Raw genomic sequence first — 26,473 nt, forward strand, 5'->3', positions numbered from 1 at the left:
GGCAGGCAGAGTGCCCTTCTCCTCCAGAGAAGAGGCTGAGATAACAGAGCCCCCAAGATAAACTTGGCCACAAGCCTCAGAGGTTCACATATGGAAGGTTTTATGGGGCCTCACCCCCTCATATGAACAACAGTTTTTTTTTTTTTTTTTTTTTTACATGAATTTGCAGTTCATGCGTGTTTTTCCTTTAAGTTAAATGACAAAAAGCCATAGCCCCCTCAATGGCTCCCACCCCCTACTCCTCTCCTCACCATAACCACTAAAAGCTTGCACTTTTGATTGCACTGGGTTTAAGATTCACTCAGTGTATGTCTGTGTTGATAATGCATTCCCCTGCACACACATAACCACACAAATAACAAAACTTTTAATAAAAATTCATTATGGGGCCAATTTTTCAAAGGGAATTTGACAGATACTTTGTTCCTGAAGTCATTTTGTATCACAGCGCAAAACCTCACCACGGCACTCCAAGTCCCAGGGAACACAAATAAATCATACTTTTCTCTTCATCAATTCAAAGCTCATACCAACCAGCTGCAGAATTAAAAATGACAGTGCGGAGCACTCTGGTAAGTCTTGGCTTTATTACGTCTGATAGCTGTGTGGCCGAACTTCATTGAAAGCTAAACGGAGTAGTGATTAAGTGCTGGGCCTTGACATTTCATAAATGCACTCAGTCTCATGCTTAAAGAATACATTCTCCATTTATTCCCCCCCACGTAAAAAGACAAGAGCCACTCTCAAAATGCACTCCCTCCCCATCCTTGCTTTCCACACTCAAAAAGGTTACTAAAATTTTTAGCTATTCTTGAGGGGGTAGGTGGGGGTGTCCTTTAATTTCCACTTCAGAAGTCACCTTGAATTGAGATTTTTGGTCAGGACTGGGCTCAGTTGGCTTGAACGTGACAACATCTTTAATTAAACGCCTCTCGACCTTCAAACAGCTAAAAGCCTGGAATACAAATTGCTCTGTATTGGCAAATTCACCCTGCATGAATCAGACGCTAGCCTTTTCTGGTGAGTCATATTAATGGTGGGATTGTGGACAGGTATTAAACAAACACACTGAGAGTAACGAGACACGGTTAACTAATGGATAAACATCAAGGACATGCTTTTTTCCCCTTTCTGTGAACAAGATTCACTGGCATTGAGATGGATGCATATTGATGCATTCCATGCCCAATATGATTTGTTCTTGGTACAGTCAATTCTGGCAGCTACAGGCCTTGACCTAAAACATGAAAACATCTCTGTAGACATGACTGATTTCTTGTATCACCCTGAGAGGACAACCAAGCTGTCAAAACATTTCAGGAACCACTCTCATCTGCCCTCTGATAGGACACTGGGGGGTCACATGACTGATTGACCTCAAACTGTACAGTCTCTCAATTCTCAAGGACTCAAACACACCTAAAACACTTCCCACATGTTCACTGTGGATGGAAATCATGTGTCAGAGGGCATGGCGCTTTTGTTTGATAGAGTCAATCACATTTAGGAGGAACAGATGAAAAGCCAGGATTTTGCTATTGAGTAAGTCTGTTGTTCCAATCTTGTTCAAGAATGAAGTGTGTTTTTTTTTCCAGTTCTACGTTTATTTCTATTGATTTATTTCTATTTATTTCAATTTTCTTAATACAGCTCTTTTCTTAGTTAAACTCCCCATTGATTAAAAAAAATTCAGTGACTTTTGCAAACATTCTGAAAACACAATACAGTAAGCTATTGCAGGAACTTCTAGCATCGAGTTTCGAGATCTTTAAACATTTGACAACAGCTGACCAATAAGAGCGTGCAACATGCGCCAATAAGAACAAAGCTGATACACTAACACTGAGAACCTGACCTACATTACCTCCTTAACAAAGAACGTTAACCACTTAAGAAGCAAGTCCGTCCACACAATCCAGAGGGCTGCTTTTATCTCTGGCTTTTGGGAGGCAGTGGTGAGGGGGAAGGGGGACAATCGAAAACATTTCCAAAAAAATAATAAGTAATACAAGAAAATGCTGCTATGATTGCAAACACTGAAGTTTTTCCCACAACTAATTTCCAAAGTGAAATAAGATGCTATGAGAGAACTGCTTAACACACAATGAATGTGAAAATGATTGAGGTTACATAGATTAACCGCTGTATAAGTCACTTTGATGTAGGAAACCTGGACACTAAACATGCCAAAATATCTTGGAAAGCTGCACCTACTGCTCATAGCTGTAAATCTCTGCAGTGCATGTGCACGGAGCTTGGCCAGACAAACAGTAGCTCTGTCAGAACTCAGTCCACACGTACCAACGTGGCAGCAGTGATAGCCCGTTCTCGGGAATCAAGTGTGGCCAGGACAGAAGCCCTACCAGCACCAACTGCCGAGTCATCGACCGTGCTGAACTTTTTTTTTTTAAAAAAAAAAAAAAAAAAAAAAAAAAAAAACCTTCAAGTAGGGCAAACTTCAAAGGCTGGCAGAGGGTCTGGCTGATGTGTGTGTGTGTGTGTGTGTGTGCATGTGTGTGAACCTGGAAGCTTTCTTGAGAGATGGGTTAACCCTCCACGTTCTACTAGGATAAGCGGCCTTGACAGACCTGCTACTGGCTGGCACATCCATCCCAGCTCTGCACACTGAACTGGAGGTGCCCCAGAGATCAAAGAAGAAGACCCCCTTCATTCCATTGTTCTGTGTAAACTGTGGGGAAGCTATACAGTGGATTTGTACCAGATGTGGTGGAATCGTATCTAATGGACCTGAGGACCAGTTAAAATCTACACACTACAGGGCCTAAATTGCAACACTCAGACCTGCGGGGCCCTCCAATAATCTCTATGCTTTGATTTACACCTCTTTATGACAAGTACTGAACCCAACGAGACATTTTCAAAAACAAAAAGTCAGAGACAGGAGAGATATAACTCATTATGAATTATGTTATAGTTTTTTAATATTCGGACTGCAATCTGGGAAAAAAAAAAGTGTTTACTTCATTTCAACTAAGTTTTTCAGACTGACAGTGCTGCCGGGTACTGGAAATAAAGAAGGCCGAGAAGAGTTTGTTTTTTTTCCCCTCTGCAGGCCGAGCTGATTGCTGAGAGCACATTTTCCACTTCAACACCTCCAGCCCCCAGCTCATTTGTACAATGTTACAAATACTGTACTGAATATCGTATCATTAGTGGATCAGGAGGCCGACTGCCACCATCCATTTTACACAACTAACAACTCTCAATCAGCTGGCAAGGGGAGAAATGAGATCTGGATAGACAAGGAGGGAAACAAGGGCTCTGTGAAGAGCAGTATTTTCTTATCTGAAGATTTTTGCATTATTTAATCTAACACGATCATCTTGAATCTACGTGCACTCAAATCTACTAATCTAGATGCTTGAAGAGGTACTGAACAGTAAGATGTATATGTGCCTGTATATATACTATATATACAGTATATTACATATACTGCATACACACACACACTGCCCTTCATGTTGAAAACTTTTATTAAGAGAGCCACCTTTAATTATTTTATTATAAAAAATCCACATTTTCAAAGAGAGAGACTGAACAGTGTGAAGAAGACCAACAAAAAGCTTGGGTAAAGTTTTTTTTTGTTCCCCTTATCAGAGTTCTTTGTTTTAGATTGTTCGGTTCTTCACTTCTGATTTTAGTTTATTTTCATTCAGTGGACTCATGTGGGGGAGACAAAGAATATTTTTTTATTTTATACTTTCAGTGTTTGCGCTGCCCCGCTCACCCTGTAGCCTGTCACAATACTCAGTATTATTTATACATGTGTAATATTCCTCTTGTATTTATATTTAACAAATATTTTACTTAATCCAATCCTTATCTACCCTTTTTAAAAAATTACAGCCAAAACTGTGATATTACATTACATTACATTGCATTACATTACATTACATTTAGGTCATTTGGCAGATGCTTTTATCCAAAGCGACTTACAAGTGAGGAACAGCAAGCAAGCTACAGTAGTGTAGGAGACCTTGGAGTAAGCTTTAAGTGCAACCTAAACAACTAAACTCAGCTAAGTAAGTCGAGAAAAGTAGAAAACAAAGGTAAATGAGGTGAAAACACAAGGATAGACAGGCAGAGGAGACAAACAAGTAGTGACAGGAGAAAGAAGTGCGAGGGAGAAAGTGCACAGAGATGGAATTGTGTTAGAGTTGTGTTAGGAGAGGAGGTGCTCTCGGAAGAGCTGGGTCTTCAGGAGGTTCTTGAAGATAGAGAGGGACACTCCTGCTCTGATAGCATAACGTAGTTCGTTCCACCAGCAGGGAACTACATATGCGAATAGTCTGGACTGAGATTGCCTTGTGTGTAGGGATGGCAATGATATCTGGTAATAGCATTGTGTCTATGGCAAAACAAGACTAAATTCCAAATGATCCCATTTATCACAGGCTTTCCTGGAACTGGGCTGGTGACCAGGAGGTTTTAGGTTCGATTCCTGGATGGGGCAATGAGGCTTTGCAGTTATGTCCGTGAGTGAGATAAAGCACCTGAGCTTACCTGAATTGCTTCAGTAAATATCCAGCAGTATAAATGGATTACGTGTAAGTGACCCTGGAAAAGACGTGCAAGCAATCCAAGCAAATAAACAAGGATGTATAATGTAATAACCTTTGGTTTTTGAATTTTCATTTCAGAATCTCAGCTTTTGCACACGCAGACAGTTGCACGAGGTGAAAGCCCGGCTCTGACTCTGCCTCACTCTACTGCGGTGATTTCACGGGTTGAGGGGATTGGCAACAGCACACATGGTATTGGGATGTGAATAAACAGACTGAAAATGAGTGAAGTTACAGCTGCACAAAGCCAGGTACAAAAAAAGGGAGAGGTGTAAAGAATCACTTACTCATTGCTTCTGTCGGCCTCAAAATTGAACACGTCTGAAATGGAGCTGAAATAATGGAATGGGGGAAAGGGGAGACAACAAATACTGTTAATAACCTTTTAAATCATTTGAGCTTTTATTTCATTAGGGCACAGTGTGTGAAATGGAGCAAACTGGCCCGCTCTAATGACCGGTAACCCAACAGCTACACCTGGCAGTGCTTACAGCAAGTTTGTCTCATTTCTCAGGAGGGTGATCATCAAACCATGTGATATCTACTATTCATGTAAAGTATTTAAAATGGTTGATCATCACCAAATTTTTTTTTGCTCATCTCTTAATCCCATACCTCATCTTACTTCTCATCCCCATGACCTTTGATATGCCCACACAGCTGCCATTCTCTATCTTACGTTCCAAACAGGCCAAACTGGTAAAATCTCTTGCACAGGTAATCGTCAATCATTGTTGCCCGAACAGGCATGGAGCTACAGTGCACACATGAAACCTGACAGTACTAGAATGGGGAAGAGGGGGAGCATGTAGCATACAGTTGTGTGACAGATGCATCACCTATACACCCTTACACATCTTAAACAATGCTAAATATCATTTTCTATATCATAGCAATAAATACTTTCAAACCAGCAAGCCGACAGAATAAACAGCCAGACAACTTGACACAGTGGAGCTGACGCCCATCCTTGGAGGGGATGAGATGCCACACGAATATTATTACATTTCTCAGAACTGGTCCGGCGGTGATGAATCTGCGTAGCGTTTACAGGTCGGGGGGGGATCAGGCTGTGGGGACAGGGCTGCCCGTGAGATGATTACAGAGTGGCGTTCCTTTAATGAAAACCCGCGCGGGGACAATAAGCAGGAGCTCCGCCGCGGCGGAAGCAAGGAAATTGCGGGTCTCCGGCTGCATCCTAACAAGACGCACCGACACGGCCACGGGGAACGCCGAGGTGGCACAGGAAAACCGCGTCTCCCGCCTCAGCGGCTCCTCCGTTCAGACTCGGGGCTGCAGGCATGCACAAAGCCCCCACATTAACATGGGCGCAGCTCCAGAGTAACAAAGAAAAAAAAAAAAAAACAGCACTGGGAGCAGCAAACTGCTCAACTACTGCAGCAAGACCTCGCACAAACGCGCTCAAATCCCAACCGAGACTTCAAGCCCTGCCTTCCGTGTTATAACGCTGCTGCCACGCTACGGCAATAGAATTTCATGAGGACACTATGTGACACATGAGGACACATGTTGATGCATTCAGAGGACTGCTGCCAGACAGGCTTAAATTCCACCCGAGACATGAAACGGTGCTGTCCACGCACAGACACTCCAACGTTACAACAACGCCACAAGAACACGTGTTATGTGAGGTTGGACGTTCATGCGATCAGAGAACTGCGAGTAAAGTAGATTACAGAGAAAAGTCAAAAAAGATGACCGAGAGGCACACCAACCCCATTTGCAGCGTCAGGTTTTTCCACACTGTGGTGTGTGTTTGAATTCAAAAGTTTACAAGAACATTTGTACAAATATCTTTTTTCATTTTTTTTTATCTATTTGCTGGACGGGCTCAGAAATGTTCAAGTAACACAGGGAGCTCATTCCAACATCTCCAGTTAAACTTTCCCCTGCACAAGAGATTGCTTTGTTTTCAATCCTGATTATAAGAACCCAAACTAGACACGTACCAAATGATCAAAACTGTGAGCTAGGACAGGAAAGTGACTGTCCAGAACAATACAAAACAACTGTGTTCCTGCTCATTATCATAATCTTTTCCGAGTTTGTCCCCTGACTCTCAGTCTGTGAATGAGTCTAGCCCCAGAGCATAGCAAATCTGTATTAGTGGACACTGTTTTCTGCCCAAAAAGACAAGAGAAAAAAGAAAAAACCAAAAAGATCAACAAAAAGTAGGCAGAAAGAGCAGTGCATTTCAAGCCCAATCAAACATCAAGCTGTGCTCAGAAAACAGCAAAGTAAGGAGCAAAAATGAAAATGCTTTGCGTGTCTGCTTGCCCAAATTTACAGGCTGAATACTACTACTGATTTCTCCTTAATTTAATTTTGAAGTGGGAAAATTGCAAAGTGCACTCACAGGGTTGAAACCCTGCCATCTGTCTTTGTGTGAGTGTTTGTGTGCTTGACTGTGTATGCTGTATGTATGGGGCCCACACAGAATATAGCATGTTGTTGTGAGCATACACTACTACCCTACATTTAACACAATACACACAGCTTGGCACAGGTTCTCAACTCCACACTGCCCGGGTCTGTGGCAGGCTGTCTGGCTGTAAGAATTTACATTCCTCTCTAAAGCTGTTGAGCCTTCAATATTTTGGACAACAACGAGGAAGCAAAGTGAGTAATATGTTACCAATGTTAAAGCAACGCTGTGAGAACTGATGTTAGATGCAGCAGAAGCAACAAAAGGTTTTTACAAGATAGGTAAATTACAAGATAGATAATCATCCAATTAGAGGACTGTAGGTAAGGCACATTACAGATAAAAAAAAAAACAAAAAACAAAGATGACCCACAGACAAATTAATCACCAAAGTCATTTGCAGCTTCACATTTTAGACAAGATGTGCAATTTAATTTAGAAGTTTCAGAAACCTTCTTTTTTTTTTTACAGAGGCTTCCTCCTCATTCTCCAAATGAAAATGTTCAGGAGATTTAATATTATCTTGGTCATCACTTTTTCAAAAAGCAGTGATGTTCCGCTCCAGCTGACTGCAGCAAACAGAATGGTCTGCATGAAAAAATAGACCACACTATTTGCCTATAAAGTGACTATTACCCAAGCCCAAAACTTCTGTCTGTAAATCAAAAGAAGGCTCAGTCGCCACAGATACATAATTAAGGAGATACAGTCAATACACTTTGGCTGTTTATTTGGATAGCCTGAACAGTCTGAACTTTTGGCAGTGCAGATCGGTGTTCCAATGGCAGAAGAAAAAGTAAAAGGTAACACATCACTGAAACATTTCAGGCAAGGTAGGGGACAAAGCATTGTTCTGAAGTGACTCCGAAAAACATACACAATGACTTTGCACACAACCAGAGAAACATTAGGCTCGGTGAGGGGGGTCTCAAGTTGGTGCGCGTCTTGTACATAAGCTGAGCTCCGTGGTCCAGATTCATTCCCGGCAGTGTCACAAACTGATGACCAGGACCCCAGAGCGGCATAACAAAATAGCTTTGCTCCACTGGGTATACGGGTGGGTGAATCAGCAGGGGCTGCTCGTCTCACTGCTGTCAGGCATCCTGCGATTCGTCATGTGCCTGAAAGTTGCTCGGATGATATCAGTAAAGTATCCTCCAATGAGCAGCCGCTCTGCTGCAGCAACCTCTGTGTAACTTGCAGTGTGAATAGTAGCCACTGGCTGCATGAAAGTGTATTGGAAGACTGCACATACACAAGATGGGTCTTGTACACAACTGGGGATTTTGAAATAAGAGATAAAATATGAGCATAAAAGAGGCTCAATGAGTCAAGATGCATTTTCAGATTTGTTTAAAAAAAAAAAAAAGTCTAGATTTTTCCGCTTCCCTGGGTCCCCTGTCCTAGATATGATCTCTTGTTGTTTATCACCAGTGGAACCAAATTCAGATCTGATTTTAAGGGCATTTCTCTGAAAACTGTAACTTTAAACAGCCTTAACAGCAATGAAATCTCTCCTTTTGTCTGTCTGTATAAGCAGAAATAGCAGAAGTCCTTACAGAAGATTTAGAAAATATTGTAATCTGAATGAATGACGCAGACAAAAACCCAGAGGTACATCAATCACTAGTTCTGACAAAGCTAATACATATCTGCTTATTATCATGCTTGCTTAATCTATTTTAGAATGTTTGTCTTTTTTCCTGCAAAGTTATACCAGAACCAAACATTCGCAAGTATCTGAGAGGGGGAATTCAAAACAGCCTAGAGATGCTAGGAATCTGGCAGTGCATATTCCTCAGTTTAGTTGCATCAATTTCACCCTGACTTAAACATGCTGGCAGTTATATGCAATCCGACCTGGTTCTCAGTCAAACCCCACGATAAAAGTAACCCAATAGCATTTTTGTTTTGAATGTTAAACAGTGAAAATAACTGAGGTGTACATATATATTTTTTTAAATATTCTGGATGCAACAACAACAACAAAAGCACCCACGGAACAGAACCATTCTGTTAAAAGAGCAGTGCTTCTCTACACCCTCTCTCTCGTTCTCACAACTCAGGCCAGTTGCTAATGTTCGGTGCTGTTGAAGTCAGCGGCACGAGACAGAAGTTAGGGAACTGGACACACTGTAAGAACAATACATTACCTGAATTGATTTTCAGGGACTGGAGGCATTAGATAACATTTAGTTAATTCTACAGCAAAACGTTAAATATGCTGACATAAATATTTAATACAGTGTATCAGTGATAAAAATAAATCACTGTCCCTGAACGGATAATATGTCAAATGCACTCTATATGCATCTTCCTAGATAAGGACGTCTGCTACACAAAACATAATGTCCACGTAATGTCAAATGAGGAAGTTAAAAAAGTGCTTAGACCTGCACTTGCTGTTAGGCATAAGTAGGATTTAAAAAAGGATCTCTGTATGAACACTGAACATTGAGTAAATAGTGAGTCTATGCCAACAGTTTCATTTAATTGCCTCTAATACTTCACGCTCTACACAACCCTATCCAACCCATCAAAGCCTTTCTTTTCCAAAAAAACACAGAATCAACTCTCCTGTGTATTCAAAGTCTCTGCTCCATCTGTAAAGAAACATGTGAGATCTGGTCGTGTTGTGAACGTAAGCCATAATCACTGCACAAAAAGAGGTACCACAAGTGACTCAAGTCACGAAGGCCATGGTCTTGAAGCTCCTACTTAAAGCCAAACTGTTTACCAAAAAATACTAATAATACAGAGCATGCTTGGCAGGGGGCTTCAATGAATAGGTATTTGTGGCTCAGTAGAGTAGTTACAAGATTTATTGAGTTTATTTTCAGAAGACTGATGAAGAATTTTGTTATTCAATGTATCAGTTTAACACAGACAGACACATGCCATTTCAATCTATGACAGCAGATGCTGAGTGAGTGTAGTACACACAGACATTCATTTCACCTAAATGATAAAATCAATCCCACAGTGTGAACTGCCAGGTTAGTTTTACACCAGATAGAAAAGACAGAGGGGAGTTTAAATGTTATTTTGACACAAATTGTAATGAAGTTGTTAAAAGACAGGTACGGTTGTTTTTGAGCACCACAGGAGAATGATAATGGTTTGAATACAGTTAGAATTTAGTGTTACACAAGACATAGGCAATGCTGTGCTACACTGTGTGCAGTTCATTCATAAACTCTATTGCTTGCAAGTTAAACTTTAATCTATTAATTATTAAATGCTCTATACAACCATTTGGTGACATTTGGGGATCAGACCCCTTAGCTACCATTTATTATCAGCCTCAATGTGGAAAAGAGCCAGAGCACTATCTCCATCTTAACGAAATCACAATTTAGTGCAATTGACACATATCAGTAAAGTAAACTGAAGTAAACATTTTATTTACCTGTTGGACTGCTCCTTAGGACATTTAATTAAAAAACCCATCATAAAACTGATTATCAATGATATCATTGATATATTATTGGCATTGAGCAGTTAACTTACATCAGTTACAGTTTTTTTACAATGTCATCCATTATACAGCTGGATATTTACTGAGGCAACTGTGGATTAAGTGCCTTGCCCAAGTGAACAGCAGCAGTGCCCCAGCAGGGAATCGAACCAGCAACCTTTCAGTTACAAGTCCTTCTCCTTACCACTGAGCTATACATGCTGCTGCCTCCTGATTATTTATCTTAAGGACACCATCACCGGCTGCATCCCATGGGTTGGCAGCAATATTAACCTGACAACTACACAGTAAAGCACAAATGTGCTCTTTTAATCTGACTGATGCACAGGAATTGTCAAAAGCTGTTTCACAGTTGAAATCAGCTAGCAGTCTACTGAATCCCATCCCAGCTATTTTAATGCTCCCCCCCCCCCCCCCTTTATGTAACCCTATTTTTGAATCACCACTGGTATACAGTAGTAGGCTCATGTCACTGCAACAACCTCTGCCCTGATCAAGAAGCACTGCATTTCACACCATGCACTGCGGTATAGGCACTTCATGAATGACATCACCCGAGCAACTGGCAGGAGCCTGACAAAAGCACGGAGTGCCTAAGGGTGGTGAGATGAGCAACCCCTGCCTGCATACCCCGAACCCCAGTGGAATGAGGACACCTTGTTTCACTGCTGTGGACTCCTGGTCATCCTCAGCTAAGGGTGTGCTTGTACTCAAGCCGAGTGCCTTAACTGCCACTGACCTATGCAGCTAAATTTTCTGAAGATGCCTTTAGAACTTCGTGTGATATGCAGATATGTAGATATGGTGTCATAACTACACCAGTGATACTCAGTTGTACATAACTGTTAAACCTGGTGACAATTCAATTAATATTTTAAAGATGATATTAAACGGATTGAAATGGATGTCTCAAAATTTCTTCCAGTTGAATCACAACAAAATGACCAAACTGTACCATATCAATTGTGAAGACCTTAAACTTGAAATCAAAAAATTAAAAAATGGGGAAATTATTGATCCAAAATTAAGGGCATATCTGTCTTTGTCTGAATATGAAAAAATAACCCATGCTTTCATCTCATCTAGACTAAATTACTGCAACTCCTTGTTTTCTGGTATTCCTGGTTATGCTACTGACCAGCTGAAACAGTGCAAAATTCTGCTGCCAGGGTACTAACAAAAAACAAAAAGAGCAGATCATGTCACCGGTACTTGAATCATTAAACTCGCTTCAAGTATGTTTTAGAATTGATGTTAAGATTTTACTACTTGTTTTTAAAGGAAAGATCGGTTTAGTACCTCAATATATCACTGACATGTCTGTCTCATAGCAGCCAAAATATGTGCTCAGATTGGGTTTTTTATTCCAAGAGTGAAACGTAAAAAGTAAGGACACACTGCTTTTAGTTTTTATGCACCACTGCTTTGGAACTCTCTCCCATAAAGTACCAGAGAGACAGCCTCAGGTGCTAACTTCTAATCACAGTTAACAAGCCTGCTTTTGGCTAATAAATATTATACTTTAATTGCTATTTTTGCTTTTTAATTATGAGTATACTTTTTATGATTCTTCTACTTCAAATTTTGTATTCGTTTTTGTACCCAATGTTTATTGGATTTTTTAACATCTTATATATGCCATTTTTTAACATTTTATGTTATATATGTATTTTATGTATGTCATGTTTTCAGCTTGCTGCTATTAATTCAACACGGATGTGCCTGAGAAGCCCTTTGAAGTGTAAAAATGTATTCTATACAGAATCTATAAAAGTGCTGTCCAAATAAAGCTTATTATGATTGTTACTCTTAATAGGAGTAGCAGTAGTAGTAATCATTAAAGTTGTACAACAGGCTGGATGTTTGCTGACTTTTCAATTACTGTCAGCATTATAAGTTCGGATGAGACTACCTGCCAGCCAAATGAACAGTCATGACTATAAGCAGCTTATCTGTTCTAGAACTGATACCAGAGGGATAATCTGAACTAACACAGGAAATAAGAAATGGCTCTCAGTTTGGACCCTGAACAAAAGAACAACACTTCATTATGTATTTCAAGTAATTAATCATCATCTACAATTCTTCTTATATCCAATGACACTAGTGCCAAAACCATCCAGAGGGATTAAGGCCATGCCTCTTTGAAGCTAGTTTCAGAGTTACTGGAAAACTCTTAATGAGGAAACCTTAGAGAGTAGCAGACTTCTTTACCATACCTCTTAAAATTCAGTGAGCATTTAATTGGTATACCCGAGAACATCCTCGTCTCAGTTGGGAAAAAAAAAAAACATACAACAGAAAAACATTTTAAGTGGATTTTACAGCACGAAACTCAGCTTTGCAAACACAAAATGTTGATCAGATTCATTCAATGAGGTGTTTACTATAACCTCCTGTGCAACTGATTTATATGCATGGGCTTTATGAGCTAATTTATCTTAGGATTCTATCACCTTATATTTCTGTTACTTATTTTTCATGCATAACAAGAATTTTCATCAAACTCCACATTTGTGGAGTGAATGGACTTAAAGGGTAAAAGGTTAAAAACACCTGGATCCCAAGTATCTCAGCTGTCAAAGCGCGCACCTTGGGCGCAAGCTGAGCTCTATGGGCCAGGTTCCATCCCAGCCTTGTTATCAGTCAACGATGACTGGAAGCCCACAGCAGCAGAACAAACTGGCCTCATGCTGCCAGAGATATGTCAGCAGGGCTCTCTCTAAGGCAACCTTCGATTCGTCAGATGCCTAGGATGCCTGGGATGCTTGCATGGCATCACTGGAATAGCACATATCCTGCAGTGAGTGCCCACTCCACTGTAGTGTGCTGTGTGACTTGTGTATAAAAAAAAAAAATAGCCAGAGCTGGAGAAAAAACAGGACAGGTCCCTAATGTGAACAAACTCTACTTGGGTTTGGATTCAATGAATCCATACAACATGAAATCAAATGAGAATTAAATTACATTACATGAAATTACAGCGGAGCTAATAGGATGTGTGTTTAGTCCTGATTAATTTCTTGTTGTGAAATGGGAAATGAATCAATAAAATCACAATTCACTGAAACTTCATACAACTGTGAAAGCACTGAAACATAAACATCACTAAGTAACCCTATGGATATTCTCCCAATAGCACGAGTGAAAACTTATCATCCAGTGATTTTTGTATCCTCACACTAACCATATTCTGTTGTATTTTGAATTTGTATCACACAAACAAATCTCTAGACATGTATGAAGAAGTCACTCCCCACCGGCTTCGTTGTTTTGCCTTTTCCTGCATGTGGAGGTGAACCTTCTTCAGATCAGACATTAAGATGAAGTGCTCATGATTGTGTGTTCGCTTACAGTCAAACAAAAACACTGCCAAGCGTGGCTCAGCTGGTTGTGTTGCCTGTGTCTATAATAATGACAAACTGTATTTGTATGGTGCTTCTCACCATAACAATCACTGGCGGATTCGGTTTGGTTTTAGGTGGCACTTAAAACTGCTAGTCCCATTTCCCCCCCCCGGGGGAGGAAGGGCACGACAAATGGTGAGAGCTGTGAGAATCAGCATGAAGAAATCAGTGCTGCGGAGGAGGACACCAACGGCTAAGGTAACCCCCAGAGAGCAATCACAGTGGTGGGCATGAACACATCAAACAAGGAAAATGTCCAATAAGATAGCAAGGTACCACTCAATCCAATATCCATCAAGTTATTTTTATTACACAAGCAAACAAAGGCCTGCACTGCCCAGCCAACACAACCTTGCAACACTTCAGTGCCACATACATTTTACTGCCAGGGACAATGGCAAGCAGGTGCCTTAAAGATGGAGACAGACTATCTTCTCCTGACTTTAAACTCTGACGAATGGCAAAACAAACTCCTACACCTGAGAAAATGTATTATTATTAAACAGCGAAATCTGGATATTTCGTGCTTGATTGCAGCGGATTACCATATAAATAGCACGGAGATGCAACAGTAAACCCCCATCATTAATTGCAGGCCTTGGAATATCACATGGGGCAGTTTGTGGAACGTGTTTTTTTTTTTTTTTTTTTTTAAAGATTCTCACAATATTCTGAATGGAGGGGAATGAGTCAAGATGCAATTATCCTTCCCCGCGCATGTACCGAATTGGATATACCCACATATGATAAGAGGCAATTAATGCTTGATTATTAGATGTGAATGAAGGTGTGTGCTCTTTTTGGATAGATTGTTTCATTACTGGGGGGATGGCAGAAATGAAATCTGATCCCCCACCTCCCCACCATAGTGGTTAGGGCAAAGCTGTCAAAATCAGTTTTAACCAAGAGTGGTAACAGGCTGTCAGAAAGATGCACACCGCGGCACTGACTGGCAGCTCTCCCCTCACTCCGCTGATTTCCAGTGAGGAAAGCAGAAATATAATTAACAGCAGGGCCTGGTGGTGCATATGCATCCTTTCGCACAAGCTGACTGAAATCTCCCCAAACTCAAGTGCTTGAATAAGCAAGTAACCTCACCCTCCCAGCTAAAAGTGCTATTCTGAGCATGTATTACCGAGCAGAAAACTGAGGTGATGTCACAGATCTCTCCTCTGCTCGTCTTGGAGCAAAAAAAAATAAACGAGCTTATCTGATACAGTCCGCTGCACACCAAATAGTGATGTGATGAGGAAGGGAGGAAGTTAATTACATTTTGAAACGTGGCAGCAAGCTTAGTCACTTAGAGACCTAATCAATTTTGCTGTCAGATCACAAGGTTTCATATTTGCCATCCACAGGTTAGGATCACACTGTGGGCAAGAGACATTTGTATTGTTTCAGTGGACATTTCTCCGTAGTAGACTGGAGCAGCCACACTGTGGTACCTGTATGAATATCTCACCTGCTAACTGACACGTCGCTGAAGGTGGGGCTGGGTGACCTCATGATGACCTCTGATGTCATTTCCTCTGTTGATACTTCAGACGAGGCCCTTGGCAAACAGTGCTTTGTGTTGTTTCGACCCTCTTTGTTTATAGCTTAAAGGGGGAAAAAAATGAAAAATGAAATGCTTTCTTAGGTGACAGAGCAGAACACAGTAACAAAACTAAAGCAGGGATTACCTTTGTCATAAAGTAGATCTGCAGATAGCAAAAAACAGGAATGCCACTTCTGTTTATTTCTTCCGTTTCATATTGTCTCACACCAGAAAAAGATCAAAGGGCCTAGCTTTGTAAATAAATCCATACCCTCACAGTGCACAGTGGTATGTTCTATTGTTCTATGCAAGGCTGAGTGTATACCTCTTGAAGCCTACACTTCTTATGTTTTTTTAAAACCTTCCACGTCAAGTGGTAAGATGTCTGGACAGTAATTTATTTTTTGTATTTAAAGTACATAAGACTAACCAACTTCACAGAGTGCTGAGACTAGAAAGGGGGCGGGGACTGGCAGTTCCCTAAATTCATCATCTCACAGAGGAGTGTGCTATTTCTGCATGGTTACAGCATATACACCAGATATAATGGTATGACTTGTACACAACCATAAAGAATATGATATAATAAAAAACAGAAAAGCAAGTATGCAAAAAAAGGAAAATAAAGGGAAATATTGAGCTGAGGCCTCAAACTAATGAAGATGGAGTGTCATGCGATCTCAAAGAATGCCATTTGGAGTTGCTGGTGTCTCACTGATGAGTTTATGACCTTAGCGGACTGTGACCACCTCAAAATACTTTGACTTTAGAGAATGACAACTCCAGTAAAACCCACAATGATAACAAACTATAGTGCCAGCAGTCTGCATTACAGAAAGGTGTAAACTAAGCCAAACTGCTTTTCTGATGAATTTTGTTACATTTCATTTGTTTGTCAGACAGTTTTTGAAAATCTTACTGATTCTGGGCATGATTCAGAGCACATTGCTTGAAGTGGACACGTAAAATGCCTTGCTGGACAGCAGTAGGAACAGCAGCAGCAGGGTCTTGCTCGGATTGGGAACCTCTGACCCTGCTGCTCTGGGGTCCTCCCTCTGAATGTGAATCAGCTCTGCTGATATACCTGTGGGATGACCTCCCTCGCCTTCTGTTCCTCCTTCCTGCTTTTCCTCTTTGATCGGCGCTCTCCTGGATGCCTCCCAGCGACCTTTGACCTGAGCGATGAGGCGGGAAAACTCATCACTGTGCTGCTTCCCTGCAAGACCAAAATTAAAAGAGTGTACAGATCACTGAATGTCACACACAGTGTTCAAGAGCATATGCAGACACGTGCACTGTCTGGACTGTATGCTGAAGGGCAAACAAACCTGATCCTTATTCCCACCACTGCAGCACACTGAAGACATGGGTCTGACAGGGCAAACGCACACTAAACAAACAACAGACCCAAGTACATATGTCTTGCATGTATGAACACTGTATACACAAAAACACACACACGCGCACATGAAGGTCTAGATCTAGAGGGACACCATAGGATCTCATGTGGCAAGTTCACAGGTGTCTCTCGTGCGCGCACAGGACGGAACTCGCTGAGCGACTGCATTTGCCTGACAGACAGATGGCACACACTCCTTTGCATCCCTCAAGGACACTGCGATAGAATTTTTAGCCTTTGGACACAGGCGCATTGCCGAATTCCACCACTGGCTGTGTAATCAGCAGGACGTGATGGTCACAATCTTAGATCAGCCAATCGAGCAACATTCTGATGTAGTACCCAGCACCTCACTGGGGTCAGCGCTGAGCAAAGCAGTGAGGGTCTAACAGTGAGGTGAAGAGGACTTCTGCGTGGGGAGCTTGGGTGGAGGAGGGGTTCCACTGGGGTGACAATGTCTACTCCTGCAGTTCAGCCCCTCTTCACTTTATTTGTTTAGACTGTACATACTAGCATACAGCACAGCAGTGCCTGTTTGTTTTATTAGTAATCTAGCCAGACCTCACAGAGACAGCCGAAAGTTCGACACAGGACTTCACAAAACAGAACAAACTAAAGAGTATGTCTAAAAAAACCATCCACAAACCCTACGCCCCATCACGGCTTCAACATCAAATGGCTATTTTCTTTTCTTTTTCATTTTGGTTTTTTTTTTTTTCTACCTTGGATCCATTCACCTCAAAGCAATTTGACCAATTAGGTGACACGATCTAGAAGATGATGCTCACTGCAAGACAAATACCTAATAAAAAACAGCAGCAGCTTCCTCAGGGCTGCTGAATTGTGTCCTGAAACCAAAGTTCCTGAGAGTCAAATATTGCAACCGTAAAAATTGATTTTACGGTGTATCTGCGAAGGGGGTAATTTGGCATTATGTGGTACGTACCGCTTTGTTTTTTGTTTTTAACTGAACCCAGAACATATGAGCATGCCGCAGATTGATGATTAAGACCACGCCCAGCAAACATGAAAAGGGTTAGATCTGCCTTTTTCGCTCTTCAAAATAAGTGAAAGTGGCTAAGAGCAGGAGTGCTGTTACCGCTAGTATGGAGCAGAGAAAACACTGGCCAATGTGGCCCAGTGTGGCACGGCACACAGAATGCCTCCTCTACCACGCAGCATGTGCCCGGGGCTACGCTCAAGCGCCAAGACCAAGCCTCTCACTACTGGCCAATCAGAGCACGCCATTTCCATCCACATTGGGACCTAGAAAGTTCTTGAGCATGTGCTTTGGACAGTTCTCATATGACACCATAGTCACACTACCTTCCATTATTTCCTCAGTGGTCGTTCTTAGTCAAGGTGACTTACATAGCTGAAGTTTTACACAGGCAGATATACAACGATAATGACACAGGTAGATATATAATGATAGCAGTTCAGATTAGACAGCTTGCTGAACAGTGCAACAGCACTGGCCCACCTGGGAACTGAATGCACGACCTTTGGTTTATAACCCCAACCTGTTCACACTACCACTGTCATCCATCACTTTTGGCTCCTACTCAGAACCAAGTAAGGTGCTCTGATTCTCTGCTGTTTTCAGTCCATTCATCATGCAGCTGTGTTGTCCAGCTGATTTCTGTTAGCCGGACCATATAAAGTCTATTAGCCAAGAATCAGTACCAATGACATTTGCATCATAGGAAGTAGAAAGGCTAAGAGGAAATATTATCCGTTTTGCAAAAAAAACAAGAGCTCCTAAGCGTGATATTTCAAGAAATTCTATATTTGTTCCGAGTCAAAAACAGGCTCTTCATAAAAAAACAGATGCTACATCTAAAACAAATTAGGATTCAGACTGGAGGACCAAGAGGCATGCTCAAAAAAGCAGAGAGCAAAAATATTAGATTAGGTCTGCAAAAAAACAAAGCCAGCACAAAAGATAACCCAAAACACATGGATATTGTTTGGCTGTAAGAAATTTAAAACATCAAATCTTTGCCTTTAGTATGACATGGCTTTGTTTTAAACGCAATAAACACGGCTCTGTACAAACTCAAGAGAATGGACCGTAAATCAGATGAACTCAAAAAGAGAAGGTATGTAATTATGATTACACGCTTGTAATGACAAAATCATAATGTGTAACTGAAAGGCACAAAAAAAAAATCACATTCATTTAATTCCATTTCCAAGATTTTTGGTTTAAACAAATGATCCTATGTTCAATCTGTACATGGATTCTTGCACGGACTTGCATCACCACATTTTTGTAACTATCGTTCACATATGTTTTCTGTCAATACAATTTATGATGAAAGTTGTCCAGAGCCAGAGACCCACTGTAAACTTGCCAAAATTGCATTACAATTGCCTGTGATAAGTCATTTCATCATTAACTCTTGTTCCCTATATTTATCATTCAGCTCCTACAGAGCATGAGCCCTCTGTGTGCCCATTCCTCTCTATGTTCCTCCGTAAAGAACTGAAACCAGCACTCTGAAACACTGGCTGATTGGGAGGAGGTTAAACGCATATGAACTGGAAATGGCTTAATGATATAGTAATCACGCCTGCAATAATCACCGTCACAATTATCTGGATTACATTCAACAGCTGAGAAAGAGGTCTTCCACCCATTTCACAATGTTTAATGAATTGCATATATATGACCAGAGAATAAAAATACAAAATACATACACTGTGGAAATTGCTAAATAATTCATTGATCAAACAAGCCAGGACCGTCATCCTCACAGCCAATGGAGCAATGGGGAGGCACCTGAAATGAGAGATGGCTGTTTAACTGTGTCCCGGCACCAACATTCCTGAGAGGCAAATATTGTGACTGTAAAAATTGATTTTACGGTGCATCTGCAGGGGGGTAATCTAGCATTATGTGGTATACACTGCTTTTTAACTGAACCCAGAGCTGAGTATGCTACAACGTGGTTTGTCGGTGTGGGCCCCGCCTCATGAATGCACTGTGACTCACAGAGTAACCCTCAGACACATGGACTAGACCACAGCAGGCACACGGGCTCAAACTGTTTAACTGATTGTGCTAGTAGACGTTCCTACTGCTCCCCAGGTGCTTTGCATTTCACGTTTAAAGGCCCTTAAATGCGTGTGGTGCGCCGGTGGAATGTGTAAACTTTATGAGCCTCTAACCTGCATGGCAAACTGCTTTCGCATAAAACTATGACACTGCATCCTCAAAAAAATCCATCCTTTCAAAGTAATGCACCATGTCATTCAGTGCCTTGTAATGTGGACAGACTGAAAGTCAGCCCATATGAGGATTTCTGTGGACTCTGACTGCATGAAAAACAGCATCAGTGTATGATCCTTAGATGTACAATACATTACATTGCACAAGATTTGAATTTCCACTAGGAATACTGGATGGTGGCTTGGTTACAAAATGCCCTTGTTTGCTTCGCTGAACAACTGATTTTTAATAAGGCAAGAGGTTAATTTCCTACAGCTTACAAGGTGCCGTGATTCAATAACAATGTTTTGTAATGAACCAAACAAAACTTTCAGCAAAGTCCCTGAACTATGGTATCATTGTTTAAATTTCTTAATAACCTCTTAAAAACTATTGATCTGTTTTGGGGCAGTATATAGCAAGAGGGACACTACAAATAAATACATAAAATACTACAAATAAATAAAAAACATTTCCTTTAGGCTAAAAAAACCCTTCTTGTTTTATTGTTGCATACCTGTTTAAGTGTCTACCACAGACTAAATGATGGAAAAAAACATGCCTCTTGAAATTTTGTCAACACTATTTTTCAGTATGCCTGAGCAAGACATACAAGTGCATTGAATTACACTGCAAGGAGCATAAAGGCAGTGCCACAAAATGCTGACATTACAGTGTACTTGGAGAGAAATTGCTTTTGTACACGAGGTGATGTATTCACAGGCACTCAACAGGTCTGAACCAAAACCGTCTCGCTAATCATCAATTAGCACTGCTCTTCTCATTCGTCCACCCACCCCAACAGCTGTTTTATCAGGAGATGTCAGACCATAGGTAGGGCCCGAAGATCCTGCCGCTATATTTCCGAAGCCAAGCTGTCAGTCCGCAGCCACCGGAGTCTGCCTCTCGCTGCTGACAGGGGCTATCAGAGGACCCGTCAGCTGTCGCGCACAAGTGTCGGCTATTCAAATGCAGCCACTGATGAGACGTCGAAACCTGCCTCTGTGTGGGTTCGGCCTACCGTTGAGAGAGTGAAGACTGAAAAACAGATCGAATCCTCCACCCCCTTACCCACTACTTCTCCCTGACGTGTGCCAACATCTTCGAAAGCCAATCCACCATAACAGATGGTAAATACTGGGTGTACTCCGAGGTGCTGAAAACACCTTGACTGCTGTACACAGCAGGAAATCAAAATGCACTTAAAGAGAATGAGGGGGAGTGTACGCATACACATGGCTGAATCAGTTGCTACATTCTGTTCTACATAAAAAGCATGCCATGAATGGACTGAGAATGGAAAAAGCAGGTGTACGTGTGCTGCCAGAAAACTACCAGCAGCACAGGATGAAAACATTTGCGGAAACCCAGTTTTATTTAATGTTAATTTAAATCATAAGCATACACAGAACTACATCCAAACTCAGCCAAACAACAGCAGAGGAACTCCGATAGTAACCACCAACAATCAATAACACAAATACTTTACATTTAATATTCATCTTAATCATTTTGATGAATAAATATACTGTGGAAAAAAGGCACAGACAGCAAACCTACTGAAAAATCCAACAGCGAACCTCAGGAACAGGATTCCATTCAAACTTGTGGGGCCATGTTACTAATCATACGGCAAAAAAGAAATGCAGCCCCTAGAACTTGGTCCAGCCTTCGTGCCTTTGCCTTCTTCACCCCGGAGGCTGTAATGTCAACCGCCTTCAATCCACAGAACAGCACACCGCAGATTACAGTAAACGTGCTATGATGTAACACAGATGCTTACCTAACGTTTAACACATGCATGAGATGTGCAGTCTTTGCTATATACATTCTCACATAGAGCCACAACTCACAGCACTGCCTGGGGGGGGTGTGTGGGCGGGGTCAATGCGGCCTTATGCCATTTCATGTGCAGCATTCTGAGGGTTTCAACTTCAAAAGCTCCTTTTAGGCTCAAGTTTGACTGATTAAAACCATACTGAGCCAAGGGGAAATATACAGAAAACGAGCTCTTCAGCTTGAGAGAGTATTCAAGCTGAATAAAAACATAAAACAAGTGTCTTTGGCCAGTGCGCCCTCACTGGAAATTGCTAAGAAATTCTGCCATGGCTGGGCCTACAATTTTGGCATAAAAGTTCTGCTAAAATTCTGATAACAAGAGGTTATGTTTTTAAGTATAATTATTTGCCAAAAGACAATTTGTGGAGCACATGAAATCAACAATAGGCCAATGAGGACCACTGGAACAAATCACCACAGGGATGTAGCTGAGTGATGTAACTAACAGGTCAAAACATCCCACTAAGGATTAATCAGTATCAGAAGGGAACATATGTGGAGAATAAATAAATGCATAAGTAAATAAATAACAGTATTTTGATATGTGTAGTTGTATATCTACACGTATCAAAATGAAATATTAGTTCAATTGTAACAAATATAAGAATATATATATAAGAAAAAGTATATAAGAATGTCGCAAATTCCCAATTTCTTCCAGACGATTAACTGGCTACATTAATTAAGTGGTACCTTGCACATCAACCTCATTTAATTAGTATTTCTTTTTCTGATATGCCATTGTTTGCATATTTACAAACTAAAACGTTCTACTGCTTGTCAGTCAGCTACTTGATATGGATTTGACAACCTAGTCCCTTCTCCACAAAATATTACACTAACAATGATTGTGTCTCCTGACTCCTGCTACAGATTTTGACTCTTACCCAACGATGAGATATGTGCAATGATGGATCCCCTCGCTTGCTCAATAGCTGCTTGTGAGAGTATGTTAGTAGCCCAATGAGAGTGTCAAGGAATCCAATAAAACCAAAAGTTAACCTATGATGGATATATTGATAATACTATTCTACAACACATGCCAAAAATACCATGAAACAGTGCTTACAATGACGCGTTGACATTGAACTCATGTTTATTTTTCCTGCACAAAAAAGCTAGTTCTGTAGGTTTTCTACTTCAAAATGCAGTGTGGTGGGAGATATGCATATTCATAACTATAACTGCATAAACTGTCTTTTTAAAAAGCCAGCTGCTGAAAGCGGTAATGTAACTTTCCTATTATTAAGTTCTTATTTTACAAAACAGCCCACAATTTTCACGCTAAAGCAACGGGATTTGGCAAAGACAACATCTTAATTTCAAACTCAGCATTTTGCAATTTTGGACTGATCCCTTTAGTCCCTGAGCAAAGCCTTAGCCCTTCCCAGCTTCTGAGGCTTTATGTTTTTGGATGTTTTGGAATGTTCTAGATCCAGTCCCGCCCAAGGACATTAGGAGCTTGGAATAACACTGACGCAAGCTAGGCTTGATGACACTGAAGGACAAGTAACGGGATCCAAGTTTTTTTTTTTGTGACTGTGCTTCTTTATTACAGACACTAGGGAAATTATGCAGGTGATGCTCTATTTACAGTTCTGTCCATAAGCGCAAGGACAGGAGGTTTCAGCAAGTGAACAGGGACATTCAGAAGTAATGCCTGAGACAGAGGCAAAGAGAGGTGATGCAAGGTGATGGGGATGCTAAAGACAGAACCGATAAAGTATTCATCAGCTTCATCTTGACCCTGGCTCTCAGATGAACACTGGCCACAAGCTTCATCTCCTGTCAAGCCTTACAGAGCTTATCACTCCATTTCATAACAGAACCATGTATTTTGAATGACAGTGACAGAGATTAAAAAAAAAATTCCCTTTCACTGTTTTTTTTTACTACTCATTTATTGCCTTTGTGTTTCAGAGTCCTCCTTTCAAAGGTTATCGATTTACTGGAAATTTAAAAATTCTGTTAAAGCCCCCGTCACCACTCACCCCCTGTGCAGAGAGCCACACAGAGAACAGCAGGAACTCTGATTCTTTCTGCCTCGCTCACTCTATCTAATCCCCCCCCCCAACCCCTTCCCTTGTTTTCTTTTCCTCCTGTCCACAGTTCAGAGCGACAGTGAGACTGAGTCATCGACTACCGAAGATTAATCAAGAAAATGTCACAGCGGGCCAGCTATTTTTGGAGTCCCATCAATATTTCAAAATCTCCTTTAAAGTTAAGTCCACCACAGTACTTTCGCAAAGGCTCTTGTACCTGTTGGCTGCATACAGCAACTGCTCCCCCCCCCATCACAAAATGAGTTCAAATGCCTCCATTGTCATTCTTTTCAAAGTGCAGGGCATCACAACTCCTTTATACGTAACATTTTTTTGTCCTGCCCCTTAACCACTACGCTACGCTGCCGCCCCATGTTTACACTAGAACTCCTTAGTGTTTCTGCATTGTGCACCAATCTGCTGCAGCTGCTTTGGTGTTGAGCCACATACCTTACATTCTCTACTGTTACTCCCATGAGTACATCATCAGCTGTGTGTCTTTTCTGCTTCGAGTTCCAGTGACCTCTCTAGTTTGAGGTTCACCGAAGCAAACTTCCTCAGGTGAACTTTTGCACTCAGGTTATTTGGAAGCTGCTCAGTGGCAGCGCCCTGTAAAGGGTGATGTATAAAACAAAGCAGTGTATTCGGATTAAATCAATACGAATGCTATCAGAGAGGCCTCGAACACTCGTGTACCTTCCCAAAGAGATTTTAGAGATTGTTCAAACACTTGAGAGAGCAGGACCTACAATTACCTTTGCAAGCTTCCCATCACCATCCCGACTAATTCACTAAAAAAAAACAAAAAAAAAAAACCACGAAATTCAAGACTCATAAAATCCACCTGGAAGAAAATCAGAACAATCTTTCATTTCATTCATCTTCCAAAGACGCAGGCAGTAATCTTAAAGTGTACATTGTTCACGGCGCTATTTATAACAAAGTGACGCTACTTATAACAAAGTCACCCCAAGGGACTGGTCAGACTACATCAAGAGCGTATTCAAATTGTGCCACTGTGTACAGCGCAAGCCATTAATTCACCTGACTCAAAAGTTCTGACTCGACACTAAATCTGCCACACGGTCGCGCATGAGGGGTCATGTTCGTGCGCGCCCCTCATCACTTATTCATGGCCCCTGTTTTGCATGCCACGAGGGCATTGCAGGGACAGTGGTCAATAGACTGGATTGAACACTGCAGTCAGTTATAAACATTGCACAGCCATAAGCTCTGGCTGCCCTCCTGACCCACTCCGTGCTGCTTTTGCAGGGAAGAAGAAGTGAAATATGCGACCGATGAGGTCGAAGAATGGATGAGCTAGGGATGTCAACCACTGGACGTGTCTGTCACATCGAAAAGAGATACATGTCTGGATGAACTGTGAAGACCAGGTGTCCTTGTAGGGACTACACAAATGGATGTGCCAGATGTACATTCGAGCTGAAGAATTATTATCATTTACTCATTTATTTTTTTAATAGTGGTCATGACTTACGGTACTTTGAATGCATTTCTTGGATTTCTTCTTCTGTCTGATTCTTTGAAAAGACCATCAACTGCAAAACAATCAAACACAAAATTTAAAAACAATTACACATCTCAGTTTATAATTTTTTACACCACATAGGCCCAAATCTAAACCATTATGTACAATTCTGTATCATCAGTACTCTTGACGAGCAATAAGAGTCCCAACTGCTGAATACTCTGCTTAAACAGTACTGCTCCACAAGGGACATACATGTTTGGATTTACGCTGCAACTTCGCTCTCATCTTCTCGTTCTCTTCAACTTCTTTTGCTATTTCTTCTGCTGTTGACAGACAAACAAAAAATGTTTATAACTCCCAGACAAAGGAAATCAATACTTATTAATATTCAATATACTTAGTCATGAAGATGAATGGTGCTAAATATGCTGCATGCCATTTACCCTCTGCAGATGTCCATGACAATCACTCCTAGTTACAGTACAATATTCCAACCACCAAAAAGAAGCAACCTGAAGAACTCCAACTCTTTAAGAAATAAATGTAACAAAACAATACGGATTCCTTATTCAACATTCAAACCAGACAATCAAGAAAAACTTCTTTAATTATATAGCTGCATAGTGTCAATTTTTTTTCACATGGTCATTTGTATTAGGCACTTATGTTTGTTATGGTGAAATGGTTACAAACCCTGACCAATTACCCTCATTAAGTAAGTTTTGTCCAGAGTTTTATTTTCGAACGTGAATGACTACCTCCTAAGTAAATACACCGGAAGAGAGTCAAAGCATCCAAATTATAGGAACTCATCCTTGGTCTTAAATGGAACAGAGCAAGACATTTAAAATGGGATGTTTTTAATCCTTGACTTCAGTCAATTCAAAAATGTGTAAACTCAGATTTTTAAGATGTTGTTGGCTCTTATTTCCTTCTTTATCATATTTCAAGCTGTGTCCTTCATTGGTTGTGAAAACAGCATGTACTTGAATCCTATTAGTGATGCTATTAGCTGCTGTTCAACAGCGCTTGTAAG

The 26,473-nt window shown here is 41.0% G+C and overlaps 1 protein-coding gene across 1 annotated transcript in view; it reads right to left on the reverse strand.

The window, feature by feature from the left end:
* Positions 1-26,473, reverse strand: part of rad18 (RAD18 E3 ubiquitin protein ligase) — a 47,164-nt gene that overhangs the window by 4,547 nt on the left and 16,144 nt on the right. Inside the window, 5 exon segments of the mRNA XM_036532120.1 lie at positions 4,871-4,915; positions 15,377-15,512; positions 16,536-16,667; positions 25,444-25,504; positions 25,690-25,760. Coding sequence (XP_036388013.1) covers positions 4,871-4,915; positions 15,377-15,512; positions 16,536-16,667; positions 25,444-25,504; positions 25,690-25,760 — 445 coding nt within the window.

Source organism: Megalops cyprinoides, chromosome 6 (genome assembly GCF_013368585.1).
Source record: "Megalops cyprinoides isolate fMegCyp1 chromosome 6, fMegCyp1.pri, whole genome shotgun sequence".
NCBI lineage: Eukaryota > Metazoa > Chordata > Actinopteri > Elopiformes > Megalopidae > Megalops > Megalops cyprinoides.